This window comes from Aptenodytes patagonicus, chromosome 3, assembly GCF_965638725.1.
Source record: "Aptenodytes patagonicus chromosome 3, bAptPat1.pri.cur, whole genome shotgun sequence".
Classification (NCBI taxonomy): Eukaryota; Metazoa; Chordata; class Aves; order Sphenisciformes; family Spheniscidae; genus Aptenodytes; species Aptenodytes patagonicus.
In genome coordinates this window covers 96,947,095-96,965,423 of record NC_134951.1, presented here as the reverse complement: position 1 = coordinate 96,965,423, position 18,329 = coordinate 96,947,095, and the positions used below count along the sequence as shown (strand labels likewise).

Below are 18,329 nucleotides of genomic sequence, written 5' to 3'. Positions count from 1 at the left end.
CAGTCATCACTGTCCTGTATTTTAATCATTCAGATTTCACAGTTCACCATATTGAAAGAAAAGAGCTTGCAGTATTAGCGAAAGATGTGGTGTCATTAAGGGAGATACTCTGGCCATAATTTGCATTTTTTCACTTACCAGCCTATAGTCTGATTAAAAAACCCCACACACTTTATTGCATTTGTATTGATGTGCAAGAAGTCTGAAGCAGCCATGCCTTAACCATCTGAACAGAAAATTTATTTGAAGCAATTTGATATTTAGGATTACACTTGTATTGTATCTGGAGACTTTGAGGCATTGATAGCACATGGTCAGCGCTGAATTGGAGATAGAATATTGTAAAGTACTTTGCAGAAGTACAATTAACTTGAAATTATTTCAGAGAGGCTCTTGAACACTTCAGAGTCTGCTGCTTCTACAGGGCTTAAATAAAACAAGTCAGGTATTCCTTCTTGGAACAGGCAGATGGGGTGAAGAGAAGGCAAAGAGGGCTGAAGAGGACAGCTAACTTCAAGCTCCTCTCCAGTATTTGTCAACCGTTATGTGCAAGCCAAGAACTAGTCTGTGGCAGATGAACAGCAGATTTGTGGTTGTACAGAAGAGCTTAGTGAACCTCCTAGATCTAGGTCAACACATTGGGCTCTTCTAGGCAAAGGGTTGCATGTATCTGTGCAGTATCCAGCTCACTCTTTCCACAGACAGCTGAACAACCTAATCTCTATAATAACCTGTGAAAAGTATTCCCGTGTTTAATACAACAAAATGTACAAAGATAGCCAAAACAAGGAATTCCACTCTCCTTGCTACATAATCTTGTTGCTTTTGCTGTTTAATCTGGGGACAAATGGGAGTGAAAATTCAGTGAATTTATCTTGATAACAAATTCAGAAATCACAAGTATTTGGTCAAACAAGAAGGCAAACTGACAGCCCCCGACCACCGCCCTTTGCTCCATTTCTGTGCTAATTAACCATCACAGACATCAAACTGTGACCAGGCATGGGGAGGAGAGGAAGGGCAGAACTAAAGAAGAGCTCATAATCATGTATTTACAAACTTGTACAGTTTAGAAAGTCTGAAAAAACAGTAAAGATAAGACAGTTCCATGTAATAATTCACATTGCAATATAAACCCAACAATGTTTTCATCTCTTGCTGACTTGTTGCCCTTCTCCCCTGATTTATATAAAAAGATAATGCTTACACAAATGCAAAGGGCTTTGCTGCTCTGTGTGTCTGAAATTATTTAAAAAACCAGGAAGACTGGATTCCCGCTGAAAAAAACAAACCAAAACATTTAACAAAGTTACTAACCTTTTTCGTTGTGTGGATTTCTTTTTTCTAAAATAAAAGAGAAAGGAAACGACGGTCAAGAGAAATAATAATTCCCAATTTTCCCTTGCATTTAAATCTGCTTCAATACATTTGAATGAATAACTTGCCACATTAAAAGAGAAAGAAGAGAAACTTTTTTCACATCATATCTTTGGAGTGCCTGGAATGATGAAAAACATCTTCCAACAGCTTACTTGCCTAAAATCTTGCTATCTGTGGTGGTTAAATTTACAGAAACAAGAGTATACATCTTTCTATTTCAATACTGTGGCTGGAAACTCAGTATAAAAAATATGCTAAAAATATTTCAGTAACATAAAAGGAAAAAAAAAAACCACCTTATGTGGGACTGATGACACTGAGAGTTTCTGAGTTGCTACTCAAACAGGACTGCTTATTTTGATGCTACTTGTTGAAGGAATCATAGTTAAAAATCTAAAAAGACAGAGTAAATTTGCCTTTTTCCACAATACTTGGTTTTGTTCCAACTAGCAGTAGCTTTTTAAGCTACTCAAACTCTTCAAGTCTTATTTCATTAAAATAAACAGGCTTGAAAGTCTTGAAAATTTTAAAAGGTAAGCTTCCCCCCCCACCCCCCCTAAATCACACACATTTAGATATCTATTTTTACAACAGAAAAATGAACTTGATCAGAGGTAATGGCTTTTCAGGAGAATTACAGAGTAGAAGCCAAGAATTTTCTTTCTTGTTAAAAACAAACAAACAAAAACCAGTAAAACCAAAATAAAAGATGGCTTGCTTAATGCCTGGCCTGCTGGCTGTGAAGTTTTGGGTACTTTGTTAAATCCAGAATATGAGGGATGGGCCATTCTGATATCTCAGAATGAGAAAATCCACATTTCTTAGGTGCGCAAACAGAAGTTGTTTACAGTGCTAATATGAACATAACAGTTGTACTGAGTCAAATCAAAGACCTAGTAGCTTGTTTCTGACAGCGGTCAGTAGGGAAAAGAGTACAAGAAAGGACTTGCACTTTCTTCAATATACCCTTTCCAGTGATCCATGGCTTTGGAAAACAGCCAGAGAAATATAGGCATCATTTTGTTGAAGAGCCTTTGACAATCTTTATTTCCCATGTGGTTGTTTAATGAAGTGATGCTGAACCCAAGATCTGAAATCTACAAGTCAAAAGTCATTTTTTTGTAAAAAAACTCAGAAAAAGCTTTAAAATTCCGGGGTGGGGGTGGCTGGTACATTTTGCCTTAATTTTCAAAGATTCTATGATTTTGCATTGGAAACCAATGACCTTAAAAAAAAAAAAAACACAAAAAACAAAACCCACACAATTCTGCAAGCTCAATATTAATGTTTCATAGCCAATGACTGAAAGTTTAAAAAAAATTCTGAACTTTTTAATATTGTACCTGTTCCCCCAAGAGAAATTAAAAATCATGAACTATGACAGCACTTTTATTACAAATAAAAATAAGTTCACAATACTAAATACCACCAAAAAAATTCAGAAAGGCAAAGCTAGAACATGCTAACAGGAAAAGGTCAATAGCAATTCCTAACATTTTACACAGTAGAAATTACCTCGCAGTAAGAAAATAATATGTAGCTATTAGAATTAGCCTACTGATGAGCTACTGATGATTTAATGCTCAAAGGCTGCAAGTTAAAAAGAAATGGAGCAAGAGGTTTTCTATACCAACTTTTCCTTTTCATTTTTTATCCATACCATATTTCAGAGGTTATTACAAAATAAATCCTACAAAATTCCAAATCACAATTCAGACTTATACATTTTGAAAGCCACATCATCCACATAGGAGCTGTGCTGACAGCAGAGCTCTGTAATTCAAGGGTGTTCCAGAATTCCATAAACTTCAAGGTTTGATTGGTACATTTACGCAAGAAGTTCTTGATTAGCAAATAAATGAAGCACCAAAGTGAAGAAAATCTGAATACATATACACACTGAAGGAAGGAAAACCCATGCACAAATCCTGAAGGAGATGCCAACAATGTGGTTTCGATAATCTAACAAAAACACAAAACCTTTTACTGCACTTACCAGCAAAGCATTTGGAACAGAGATTCATAGTCTTGCTGGACCTGGGGCAAAAATAAAAAAAAATAGAGCTAAAAAATTCATTATAATTCTAATCAATACAGAGAAGTTTTTGGGGGAATGAAGCAAGGGTACAGAGAGGGTAAGAACTTAATGGCTAGGAAAGATAAGTGGCTAGAAGTGACTGAACTAGGAACAGGGACAGGGGGAAGAGACTTCATATGGCAATCTCCTTCCAATTTAAAGAGTTCCCAAAACATGACTTCCACACATTTACCTCATTTGAAAATAAGCTTACTTTACCATTCAATGTATATGTTACACACTCGTCATTCAGATCTTTCTATTGCAATATGATAATAATGATAGACAGGAAGAGCCAATACATTCCACTTGAATATTAGACTCCCCTTGGCAACAGCTTTGCAGTCCTGACAAATCCTGAATACAGTACAGCAATAGAGAGATTAAAGTTTTGCACTTATAAGGACACAGACAGATGTGCTCTTGGAATTCTAGCTGGAATGGCTTAAGAAGTTATTACCTCAAGCTGTTCATTACTACCCTCAGCTGCATCCAGCAGTAATTTAAAGTAACCTGGCTGACTTTGCACTGACATGGACTAGGATAGTTCATATGATCCATTAGTGTGGCTCAACTTTGAGGGCAGTAACCTTCAGCTGAAAGAAAAACAGCTGGAGAATGACAGCAATATCTTAAGCCTCCCAGATGTCGCCAAAGTGTTTGTGCAATTATGCCACAAGTGTTCACCCTCATAAAGAAAGTCAGTAGGCCCACAAAAAAAAAAAAGAAAAAAAGAAAAAAAAAGGCTATAGACTTCTCTAGGGCTACCATGAAACTACCCAAAGCAATATACTATGGGAGAACAAGTTTCTCCCAGTTTACAAAAAGTTCTCTTCTAACATCACAGCATCTCTTTTACAAAGTGAGCTGGAGAATATTCTCAAAAGCTCTCTACATGTTGAAATGTCTTTAGGGAAGAGCAGCCCAGTTTCTGTGCACGCTGTCCAATACTGGATTTGTTCAGCATTCCTGAATCAGCTCCGCCATTACTTATAAGTGTTAACACCGTCCTGAGCAGGTCTGAAAGTACATATTGACAGGCAAGGTTGTACCAAAACTGTCCGTGCCCACAAGACTTTTTTGCCTCCTCAGGGCAGCCTCTAGCTGGAACGTATCATTTAGCCAAATTAATTGCATCTTTATCTGTATAAATATGCACACAAAAACAATTGAGACTACCAAAACAGTTGTTTTCTATTTCCAGCCAAACATGGATGGAATTTTGAGACGAGAGCTGCATCTTACAATATACAAATTATAAAAATCAAAACTGCTTATTCTCTTGAGACAAAAATTTTGACAGTTTTTTTCAAAGCAATTATATCAGAAATGAACACACCTATCAGAATTATAGAATTCCCTCCCCCCCCCCGAGTTTGCAAATGGGTATTTTGAATGACTTTCCAGTAACAAAGTAAATCCAGACTTGGTCAATCATATCTTAGTATTAGTCACATCAAAACATTACAGATGCTTTTCATGCACATTTGAAAGCTGGTTTACATCAGGCTCAAGAATTCTAGAACACAGTTCACTGCAGATATGAGACATAAGCATTTGCCAGCTATAGCAAGAGCCACAGACACATGAAAGCTAGTTTTAAATGCAAACAGTATGTGCACAGGAGAAAAGTTAATTCCCAGGAAAAGAAAAGCAGAACAGCATTTGTAGCCATACAAATACATCATCAAATTGGCATATACCCAAATATTCAATATCTATGTCGACAGTCTGCACAGATTATCTACCTTCAAAAGAACTGCAATTAAAAACAGCATGGTGAGTCAACACCTACAGCATTAGTGTGCTGCAGTTCAGTACTCACTGCTTATGGGTTAGACCTTCTGGAGCAGCTCAATATGCCAGGCAGGAGCTTCTCTGCAAAGCCATTAAACCCCAGGGGCAGCAAAGAAAAAGAAAGGCAGAGTTCAGATGGTTCATATTGATGACATTGGAACGGGCAATGACAAATGTTTTCAGTGGTATAATCAACCATCTCAGCTGTTAAGTATCAATCCAAAGCCTCATATAATATTTACTTATCAGCACACCAACAATGGAAAACACACACGCGCGCGCACACACACACAACATACAGCTATGTGAAAAAAGAAAAAAGGCTGCCATTTGTTCCAACAAAAAACCCCCAGATTTTCTGAAAGGACAGTGCTATTGGACAAGTGACCTTATGAGCTAAATAACTTCAGTTCACTGTTACAGTTTCAAGGATCACTTTCTCTCTGATCCTTTTATATGCTTTTTTAAGGCATCCAAGTCTGAGGCTGCTACATAAGATGAGAATCTAAACTTTGAGTGGGTTTTTTCTTTCAGTTTCTTTTGCACAGTCACTTATGTCACTGCAGATCCACCAACATTAAACTAGAACTAAGAAAACTGCATTTTTTAGAGACAGAGTAACAGTGTTGATCAACAATCAGCCCCTTTTTGAAAGTGCAATATTTAATTAGAGCAAAAGCTTTACAAAGAAAATGCATTAAGCAGTTTACGTACGTCAAACTTACTAGATATTGTCTGAGAGTCATGTCAATGTCTGTCAAGTAAAATATATGTTTGACAATTCTTTGTTACACTGCAAATCCCTCCTCTCATTGCTAGGATTTCCTCTTTACAGCAGGCAAGGGATCTCTCACCAGACTCTTAAAATTGAGCAAACCTGCACATTGCTGTTTTCTCTATGAAGTTCATCTTGTTAACCACATCGCTGTTTTACATTGAATACTTCCCAGTGACTCCAGCATTCACCAGAAACTCATACTGCCAGCCAGGAACACCAAAATATAACATTTATTTGCTCCTGATAGCTTTTTCAAATATATCGTACATCTGTAACATCTGTTATTTCTTGAGGTAATTTTATTTGAAACACTCAAAGCTCTAAAGCATCAAACAGTCCTGGTCATGACACAGCCTCCCTTCCTTCCACTTCTTAGGAAAGAGATGGTCACAGCGGCCAACTCTGCTTAGAGCAGGTGACTTTTAGGGAAAGCAAAACATTTCAGATTTCTAGGAACATACAGTAAAATCATGAGTGTAAAGGTGAATAAGGCACAGTGAAGCTAAAATTCAAAGTCAGTCCTGGCAGTGAGAATTGCGTGTTTTAGACTGCAAGTCTTTAGACGGACACCCAACATTTCTACACCCTTCTGTTGCAGTTAGGTCGGGGATATTCGACAAGCTTGTCCATCAGTTATCAAACCACCACAGTTTTTAACCAGACATATTAAGGTTATTCCCAGATTTCCCTTATAGAAGTCAGCTTCATGTTTAACAGCACCTAATCCAGAATTACCACAGCATACATTTTGTATGTACAATATCCGTAGAAAGCCAGTTTTATACTGGTAATTTACAGTCTCCACTTGTACATAATTTAAGCTGGTATTTAGAAAGACATTCATATTTATGGACAAATCAAGTCAAATAGAATGGTATTATCTCCGAGGCAGAATATAAAGTTAAACCCTACTTGAAGGTACTTCCATCTGTCAAAAAGAAACCATTTAACTAAAGGGTGACACAAAATTATTATGTAGATTGGAAACCACAAGGTGAAGCAAGCTCGGAAGGTCAAGTGGCAGAGCAAGTTAAAGGCAGAGGATACTTCAAGCCAGCTGGAAAACCCCAGAGGCTACAGAATGATTGCATGCAACAACTCCCCAGAACTTGGTCCGAAACAAGCGTAGGTATTAAAAGTGCTTCCACTGCCAAAGGAAAAAACACTCCCTTTACACAGCCATGAAAGTAATAACAATGACATAGGGACTTTGAAAGAGGAAGAAATTTACAGAAATGGGAAATCCTGGAAGTTATAACATATTTATACTTTAAGCAATAGATAAATCACATGTAAGGATAAAAATAAAACACACGTTTGAGGCTATTCAAACCATCATCCCTTACTTGCACTGTTGAGCCTACAAATCTCCATAGCAAAAGAAACTATTTGAGCCTTCAGATAGACGCACGTGCAGACCACTGTAACGTCTTAACTTCAGTGAGATCAACATCTGCATCTCTGGTTAAAGATGAGTAATGCAACGTGAGAGCCAGTGAAAGGCACTAAGTATCAAAAATAACATATGTCAAATCCTGTGTATTGATATGTAACTAACTAATAAAACTAAAGAACTAAGATTCTTATTCAGCCCCTCTGCTTGCTTCCCTGATTCCATTTTTGTATGTTACTTCCAGGACATTCTTCTGAAGGTGTGGCCTTATCTGCCCCACTAGAAGTGCTGAAAATTATTTACTCAAATTTATGCCCTATTCTACTAATTATTCCTTTTCTTTCTTGCCATTTGGCAGTATACCATTGCGAGGTTTCATTCAAATCAATGCGCATTCTACTCTGTCTTCACTGGAAGTTTGTTTTTCCTTCCCCCTCTCCCAGTAAATGATTTTATCAATATGAAACCACATGTAGAGAATGAAGTTGATATTCTAGCCATAAATCTCAAAGACAAGACTGTTAGATGTACAGTAGTTGATCAGAATAGCCAATCTAAAAAAGACAAATCTCAATCTGAAGGTTCAAGAACAAATTACACGTGGAAATTTTGCGCATTCGAAGAGAGCTAAAAAGAAGTATACAGAAATTTGCCTGATCTCAGCCTCCCTAATGAAAACAATTTTCTGCCAAGAAATTTATATAGGCATACCTAAGAAATACTGAAGGTTTTGTAACAAAAGCCTACATTTCCAGCAGATTGTCAGGCACTTCCTAGCTTCCCCATTCCCATCTAAGAGGAAAGAAAAAAAAAAAAAACAGAAAGGAAAAACAACAAGCACAGAAATGCTAAAAACTAATACTAGCTTAAATCCACACAAGTGCCAAAGGGCAATATAAAATGCTCAGTTTCATCTGTATTAGGTCTCCTACACTTTTTAAGGTAATACTGAACTAGCATTATTAATGCAAATACCCACCAATAGCAAGAATCATGCAGCTGCACCAGAGTAAAAATAAGTAACGATTCTAGCATAGGTGTATATTCTCAATGCTTGAAAAACAACACCAGAATAATAGTCATTCTTGAAAATAATTTTTGTTCAGTTGTCTTTTAAGGATGGAATAAGTAGTAATTTGGAGAAAAAAAGTTTTCATATAGCATGCATGCATTAGATTTTTAATTTTAAAGATATTTAAGCCACAGATGCTAATTAAATATGATTGCAGAATCCCAGATTCTGCATTTTTATTGGGAACAAAGTTTTCCAGCATACCTAGTAATGATTCTTTATTATTTAGAAGTTCCTATGACTTGGTAGTAGGAAAACATATCTGCTTCAATGACACTATAATTGCATTGGTGATTAAATGCATCATGTTAAATGCTTCTTGGTCCCCTTCCAGTATAGAAGTTAGAGTGGGATCACAGTGTCACTACAGTACAAATATATCTTAGCCCCTAAATGATACCTGTCCAATATTGTCAGGGGCCGTATGTTTGAGAAATGTTAACATAATATGAATCATGTCATTAACTAGTTAAAACTACAAAGAAGCCTCCTCCCTATACATTCAGCACATACTGTTTCATGTGTTTGGCAACTTAGGACAACTATACATATGTTGAATCAATGCATTTATGCTACTGTAGTTAATGGCCTGTCACCATTTCCATTATAAAGTAATTTTCAAAGGTTTATAACTCTGCTGAAGAATTCACTCTGAGCTGAATCCTGGCACATGGCAAAAGCAAAACCATAGCCCACATATGTTTACTTTCATCCAACCAGACTAGAAGGATTATTTATCATTAAAAGAAAATTGATCCGGTTCTGTATTTCCCTTGCACTTTTCAACATTTGTTTAGAGCATATAACACTTCAACCTTGTACAGGAAGGAGGTTAATTAGATTGTGTTAATAAGACCCTCAATCGTCCTTTGAAAGTTCTATATATCCTGTACACTAGCTTCTGAAGAAAGCCATTTTACTTTTCCAAATCAGAAGTCACCTCATTGATTTCATATATGCTGCATATTTGATATTTATAGCTCCTCCTAAATTTATGATCTTGCTAATGGGATACAGGCAAGGGGTTTTGGGCAGTTTAAACAATTATTCATATTTTTAGACGGAGGCAGCTCAGTTATTCTTCAAGAATGATGTATGCCAAATTATTTTCAAATAAAGAGCAGAAGTGGAGCATGTCAAATGCAGGTGGGCCTATAGAGAACTTGGCAACAAGAAACATTCACATACACTCAGAAACAGATTTTTAAGTGAAATAAAATCTAAAATTAAATATCCTACAAATGCAGTCAATGTCCTCTACTTCATCAGCTGTTCTATACCCATATGCTCAGTGATAAGAATTCTAGTTCAATTAGAAAAGCGTTATCAGTAAGATTTTAATATTATTACTACTACTACAGGGTTTTTTGCTTGGAAAAATATATGAGTATTCTGCTTTTGGACTCCTCATTTTCAGCACTAACAATTTTAGTGTTGCTTATCATTTCAAGATTTTTGGTAAGCTGCTGAAAACGATGCTTCAGTTAGTGAGTCACGCGTTCATAAGGACCTCATCATTCTGACCTCAATTTCAAATGAAATGGAGGGTAAACTTTATGCACAGCACAGTGTACTAGTACAATGCCCTTCTGGCAGCTTTCCACACTCAAAAGATATGCTGATGCATCCCAATGAAGTAGCTGTATCCTGATTTATTATTTTTTTCAATGGCCACACTAAAGCATTCTTTTAAAACTCTATGGCTGAAGCATATTTTATGTTTTAAATATACAAAGACACTGAAGTGCTTTGTTGACAATAAGGCCAGAGAAGAGCACAAATACACAAGAGTAAGAGGGGAAAATGGGGAAAATACATAGCAACAAAGTAGTTCCTTACTCTTACAAAACATATCATGGGCTCTGACACAAAAGCACTGAGTTTCAATTTAAAGCCTTCTCCAACAATTCATACAATAAACTGCAAAGAATCCAATGCATCTAAACTAGGTAAGACGGATTGTAGGAACTTAGATCAGATTCACTTGGGTTTCTAGCTGAGCTTACAAAGTTGTTGCCCCCCAAAGCTAAATGTTTCATATTTCTATAAATACATGTCTACGCTTTCTTAAAGAAATCTCAGCAGCAAAATCCTATACCAAACATTCCTCTGCAAGTCTTCAAAAATCTTTTTCACAAAGATGTGTAGCCTACCATTTAAAGGACAGTAAAAAGGTTGAAATACTAAGTATTAACAGAGTCCAAGAGGCCTTTAACAGAAAAGTAGGAATAAAATTTGAACGTTCTGATCTACCCACCTTCCACCAATTCCTCAAGGACGTTATTATTTACGTGCATTGCAGGTAATAACTAACATTGCCCTATGACAACACAATCACCTTCTTCAGATTTACAATATGAAATCATATCAACTTTATCTTTTTCTTCAGATCAGACACTCCAATGCTCCACTGATCAGCAGCATTCAAAAGCCTATTCTATTTGTGTTATTCCTTTTACCACAGGGTCAGTAATAGATATTAAATAGTAAAACATTCTTAGAAAAAAGAAGCTGGAAGAAACCTCAAGAAAGTACCCATTTTGTCCCCTGACTTAAAGGCATGGCTAATTATATATCAAACCTTCCCAGGAAACCTATTCCAATACTTCCTGATCTGAACAACTAGATTTAGCTTAAAAAATAGGAAAACTTTTAATTCTTGCTCAATTTAAACCCAGTTTGTCTCTTCTCTACGCAAAAGCATAAAGAAGCATTTTTCTTTTTTCAATCAAAGTTATTTTTCTCTGACAAAAAAGTACTTTAAAATGCCTGGCATTATAATGGCCTGGAATGGTTAGAACTTTTGAATGACACACACAAAAAAAAAAAGCCTTGCAAAGTATTTCAAAGATCTTGTCTGTTGTATGCATGTTAAATAACATTTACAAGGACAATTTATGTAAACCAGTTAAAAAAATGCTGTTGCGTAGTATTAACAAAACACACTAACAAAGTCCGGTTTAAGTACTGTGCCATAAGTGTTCTCTCAAAAGCTAGCAGAATATCAAAATCATAAGACAAACTCCTTTGTTGTAGAGATCTATTTTTAATGTCTAACAAGTCAAACATTACACAAGCAAAAAGGAATTTAAAGTGTTGACCATCCCAACTATGGAGAGAGAAAGCGCTCGAAGGCGCACTATGTGCAAAAGATGTGACAGGAGGAGTCAGAACCCCAAGAATTATTTTGAATATTTATTTCTGAGTTAAAGCACAGAAAGCTAGGTTCAGAAATAAAGCAGCCAGAATGAAGAAGAGCGAGCATCGGTTGGACAAAGCAAGAAAGCATCACTGTTTCAAGACTGGTAAGGAGCTATGTCCTATTCAGTAATGAGCAGGTTGTCCCGCAGGATACCTCACTTCTCTAGACCTCCCTAAGCCCCCCCAAAAAGCAGCAATATAACAGTGTATTTTCGTGAATGAGTGACAATCTCAGTTTTACAGTTCTTTGCACTCCTTGCTTATCGAACCCATCTGGAATTGCATGCTAGGGTAGAATTGTAGCACTTCTTGAAAGCAGTCGAATTTTGACAAGGTGCCTGCAATCCTATCTTACAACACTATTCATAAACACACGTCTAAAAGAAGCTACCAGCATGTAAGTCAGCAGGCATTTTTCCTCCTCCCCATTTAAAACAGGTGTCAGTAAAATCTTCAAAAGGCTAGCTGGAGGTTCACTGCGGGAAATTCACTTTCTTCCATCCCAGCTAGCTTTGTACAGTCAGGAAGCAACACGGCTCTTACTTCAGTCAGTACTGCCTCTACACCTGACTATACACAGTCATTTTCAGTTCCCAGGTGGGAAATTGTAGCCACAGCTCATGATGCTGTTCTAGAGAATGAGAGTACTTCAGCTCCTTCAGGAATTTGAAATGAATTGTATAAAGGATATGTCTACACTAGGAGCAATCTGCCAGTTAACTATTTAAACAAAACATCCCTAAAAGCAGATCCTCCTATACTGGCAGAAAGCATTTCAGCCCTGCTGGTACAATGAAAAAAATAAGAGAAAAAGAAAAACAGGAGGAAAAAAAAAAAGTCACTTTTAGAAGCGAAATAAACCACGGTTAACGCATCATAACCAGTGCAAAAACCACTAAGATCCTTTCCGGCAGAATTCTGTCAGTTGTATTTCAACGATTCAGAACTATCCTGCTGGTAGCCCAAGCAGGTTTGAATGCTTATCTTACTCACCCAGAAATTTTGGTCAACTTCCTAGTAGCTCTCAGGTAGAAGTCTGTACCAGATTTTGCATCTCTCAGGTAATGAGCAGAGACTCCCAGTCTTAAAAAACACCCCAGAGTAAAGAAACAGAGTGCCACACACTTGCTATACTGCAGCAATGTTATAAAATAATATTTGCACTAACATCTTACACAAAGTTTTGGCCCAGAAGAACACTTTGGATATTTAAACTTGAGATTTCCTCTCATTTTCCTACCACAAAGCCAGAGTTCAGCATAATTCCAAGGAACATAGCATTTCTAACCAGCATAAAACTGCTTATAAAAATTCCCTCAAGAGGTTTGTGTTAAACATCCAACTTCGGAAGTGTCTGAAAAAAACTAAATAAATCAGGTAAAATTTAAAACAACAAAGAGTTCAAGGAACAAGCCAATACAAACATAAATGTCTGGCAACACCACTTAAAAAAAAGCAAACAAGCCCTCAAAAAAAAACCCCAACAAACCACTTAAGCAAGAGTTAGGCTGATAATGACAAACAGAAAGACTCATACAAAGCAAGATATTAATCTGAACCTAGAAGAAGGTGGGGATTTTTTTTCCCCATAAATGTGCACCTAGGCACAAACACAAATAAAGAAATACAAAAGCAGCCATACGCTAAGCATCACTAATTCAGTGAAAGATGACATGATTAAGTTGTTACCTACAGCTCCATTGATAGTTAAAGCGGCATCTTCTTTTCAGAGAAGTGTTCAGTGTAAAGTTGCCTTCTAAGGAGCTTCTACGACACAGCAGATGCTGGCCATGCAAACTACCTTCGGCCCTCAGACCCTTCACTTGTCATGAATGACGTACACTCTATAAACCATCCCAAATCATCCCCTTAAAAGACAAATGCCAAAGTGGCGGGGGGAATCTGCACAGTTAAGTCAAGAAATCCAGGATGAGATGGAAGTGCTTGAAAGACCGAGTAGCAGAGGGAACATTGCAAACCATGTAAGTTTTGAACCCTTTACACAAGGGAGCATGCAGTACATCATTATGCTTCTTTCTCTTCCTGCTATCCCTGAGAAGAATCTCTGCCTCCCCTGTCACTTGTGATCCATACACTCAATGTATTCTTCATGACACCTAAAGGATATTTTTCTTTAGGGTTTCTTTTTTTTTTGGTTGGTTTTTTTTTTTAAGCCATGATTAAAGCATTAAGCATACAAAGGATATTTTAATGTCTGAAAACCTCAACTGCCCCCTACATTTTCAATGTGATTTCTGAGACCTGAGCTTGACTCGGGGCACACTGGTCAATTCCATTCTCTTTCTAAGTAAAGGATGCTGGAAGGTTAATGACTCAATGATGTGGTAGAGTTCAGCAACGGGACTGCAAGCAAATGTGCTGCTTCCCTCAAATCCTATGACTCATGTGCCCAAGAGGAACAGCTGCCTCAACTCTGCACTTTATCCAGATACGTTATTTCAAAACTCTTCTCAATTTTACCTTGAATAGAAAAATGCTTCAAATATGTTTAACTGGACTAAACAACTACACATCAAAGTATAGCACCGCTGTAATAAACATTCTGAGCCCAAATCAGCCATAGTGTCCAGAATTTACGTGGCATAAAATAAGAAACACCTTTAAAAGAATGTAATGGTCCATGGTGTCAACTTCTTGCTTTTTTTAAGCATTCTGAATGCAAATGCCTGATCTCCAAGAGCAAATACAGTAGAAGTAGTATTCAAATTCTTTCAGGAAGAAAGAGCACCTTAAATGCTCCACCCCACTTCCTGGGGCAGGGGGGGAAGTTACTTGCAAAGTACAGATTTAAAACCTGCTCATCTCTGATCCAACAGCAAATACTAAGTTATTATCTTCAATCTTCTCATTAACTACAGTTAGCCCATAGGTCTAGCTACTTGTCTTTCTGTAATTGTAACAACACAATTTAGTTCAAATACAGAACAACTAAGTATTAGTAAAGCTGCTTCAAAAACAGCATGAAGAGCATCCTATGCAGTCCGGTCTTTGGCATTTTCTTTTATCACATGTTAATCCAAGATAACACGCACCTGACTCACTGAATAAAAATGGCATATTACAAGTCTATGTTTATGAATGTCTTCCACAGAGAAAACTGAAAGTCTTGAAAATAAACACCTGATAAAAGAATAACTTTCTGTAATGGGAAAGTTGACTGTATGTATATCTGCATATTTAACTTTCTATGTGAATAATGAAACAATCAAAACAAAAGGACACAATTAAACAAAAGTATTTTGAGTCATAATACGTAAATGTTGTTAACAACTATGCAGATGCTTTTCCTTTTTTCTTTTATATAGGCAAATAAAATCTTTCCCTTCTCTTTCGCAGCCATATGGTCACTACCACAGTCGCTACATTGAACAAGAAGTCAACAGCATAAGGTATCTTCCATAGGCACTGAAATAGAATGAGCATGGTACACAAAAACCAACACAGATGAACAGCACCAGTGCCGAATTGGATCTAACAGACAAGAGTTTGTTCCTTATGGAGCTGCACCAGCATTTTTATGCTAGATTATTCTGAGTTTATCTTATTTTTTCCATCTTTCACCTCTCTATACCTCTTCAAAATATATATAAAAAACTGTTTCTCAAAATTGCAAAAGGAAACAACAGCAATTCATTCCCAAATATTCAAGATTGGGTAGTTAATATATCTAGCTATCCCAGTAAAACATTCTTAGTTAAAATATCCATAGTGCTGGGGACCTTGTCAGAGGCCTCAACTGTTTTGTCTGACTGTGATCAAGAACTGTTCTCTCTTCTGCATGTTCAACTGCAGTATGCCTGAAAATTAATCCCTTACATTCCAGTATGAGCATCTGTACCCAGGGAAGAGCAGAAAGGATCAGGGGAAAAGAACAGATCCACAGATACCTTTCAGATAGCTTTCCCCATACAGCCTGTCTTTTGCATAGTAATTAAAAAAAAAAAAAAAAAAATCAGGAAAGTTCTCCAGTGTTCTTCACGCATTACTCCCACCCTCCCAAATATTCTCATTGTCAGAGAACAAAATAAACAAGGCAAAATACTGAACCGGATACAGAAGAAAAACATTAGCAAACATAATCTAACCCAGTCCAGCAGTTTTGGACAATTACTAAAATAAATGACCGGGGGGGGCGGGGCGGGGATTAAAAAAAAAACCTTAAAAGTCAAAATGAAACACAGACCATTATAGGTAAACACTCTGATTTTGCTTTTAACACCCTCATCACAACTACGGCAAGGATTTTGTCAGTCTAAACTTGACTCTCTTATTAAACTTAAAATGTAACTACTCTGACACATGAAACTTCAAAAAAGTACCCTCCTCACCTATATATCCTGCCTGCTTTGGTAGAAGACGTAAACTGAGGCAAGGCAAACTCCATTCTACCAGCTGAAGTGTAAGGGACTGAAAAATAAGCGATCACAAGAATACTTGGTCTGCTACCATGCCAGATTGCATAGCTCTCAAATTATTTACTAACATAGGAGATCATACAATCTAAACCATATATTAGGTCACGACTAACACCAGGATATGCACTTTTGCATTCAAGTTTTAGGTATTATCTTCTAAACAGAGCATAGGAAATCAACGTTATAAAGCGTGGACATTAAAAACTACAAGACTGAAGACCTGACATTGTAGCATGCACTTATCTCATAGGCTTAAAGGACTCACTATTTGAAAACAATTTTAACTCACACTCATCACTGTAAAGGTTTCTATGCTGCTACTATTATCCCTGACAAGGAACAAAACACTATACATAATTCATTATGATGTCAATCAGTACTGCTCCCAATCTACTACAAACATATTCAAATCACTTACCCACAGGTATACTTCCAGCTACTACCCGATGAACCTGGAGACTCCCAGAATTTGTTAAATTAGAACCAGAGGCATGGACATCAAACCCTATTGCTTATTTACTTGATTATCAGCTGAAAAGGCAGTCAGATCTACAACACTATTCCCTAATCAGAACTCAAATCTGTATTTTCTTAAAGGTACTAAGGTGATTGAGAGCAAAAGTAGTAATGCAGGTGGTGTGATATGTATGCAACTATAGCCAACTTTAAAAATATCTTTTAAAAATAATTCTTAAGCATTCTTACAATCGCTTATTATCCTGAGAGAAGTTTCTGGTATGAGCTAGGTATGGGTTAAACTGAAAGAGTTTCTAAGAAAGACCAGCTGTGTCCCACTGTGTTCTCCACTAATACAGGACATTATTTAATAGTAAATATTCCACCTGTCTTTTCTTGAGCACATCCTATGAAGAACTGGCAAATTGTTCTAGTGTCTAATTGACATTCTCAGAGAAAGTGGCCTGGACTTCACATCTCAGTTTAGCACTTGGTTTAAAAAGTCTGCAGAACTCTTAAAAAAAAATAATCAGACATGGCAATACAAAAATGGCAAAGGAAGTCAGGGGGAGACTGCTCATCTTATACTAGGCGGTGCTCACTTCCCCTTGGCATTCACACATAGCCAAAGTCAGAAAATTAAATTGACTGTTTATTCAATAAAAACTCTGATGACCTTATATACTTTCAAATATACCACACATATAACCACCTAACGGGTTGTACCCACGACCCCTAAGATGACGAGGCATCACAGAAAAGTACCCACACAGGACAGAAGTTAGCATACCGCCTTTCTGCTGTCTTACAAAATCTGCACTCTGTGGGTCTCTGCCAGTTTGCACTGAACATTTATAATGCTCTAGGTACTCTAACATCTGTGAAACATTTCATAACTCAAACTATCAGCACACAAGGGTTCCTGCTGTTGTAAACACTGAATCAGCTGAACTACTAGAAACACTAATGAGAATTTACTGCATAAAGGAAATGTATTACAGAAACAGGTTACCACACTTCAGTACCAATGGATGAGTCACAGCAGGATTTACACCAAGTTCAGAAGACCACCCCTCAGCTCTACAAAATCCAAGTTAAATCACAGACTGCTTACATTTGTATTGCAAGGCTGCAGTGAATGCCATCTGCGGTGGGTACTACTATATGATAATCCAGCCTGCAACATCTGCAAATAAATCTATGGGGAACAAATACCACTCACAAAAATCGGACTATACTATTAAGAGCCTATCAGTAGTACATGGCAAGCAAATACATTTATTGATGTGGTGGTCTTGTACATTATTCATAGAAGGGGAAATGCTGAATACTATATTAAGAGAAACAGGATAAATCTTATAACTTATTACAGGATTCAGTATGACATATGCAAAATAACCCAGAAAATTTCTCCAGTAAATAAAAGAAAATATGAGTAATCTACACAAAAATTTATGTTTGCCTCCTTTTTACACTACAAGAGTTTTGGGCTATTTTTTCCTGCTTCTCCTTTCAGCATAAGAACTAGCAGATCAGGAGGTGGGAGAACGAACACATTAGGAGGTCTTATCACAAAAAAAATTCCAGGAAATCCAACATGAATATTTAATCTATTTAAATAGAATAAGAGAGGCATTCACAAAATGCTTGAGCAATGCTGAAGTGAACAATACCGTATACGTCAACTCACTTCCTGCTCCCTCAGGAAAGGTTTGCAAGAGCTCCCACTTCTGCTCTTG

General features: G+C 37.0%; 1 protein-coding gene across 1 annotated transcript in view; it reads right to left on the bottom strand.

Annotated features, from left to right (window-relative positions):
- The window catches only part of ZFAND3 (zinc finger AN1-type containing 3), a 148,659-nt gene that overhangs the window by 110,261 nt on the left and 20,069 nt on the right, over positions 1-18,329 (bottom strand). The window contains 2 exon segments of the mRNA XM_076334374.1: positions 1,318-1,344; positions 3,377-3,417. Coding sequence (XP_076190489.1) covers positions 1,318-1,344; positions 3,377-3,417 — 68 coding nt within the window.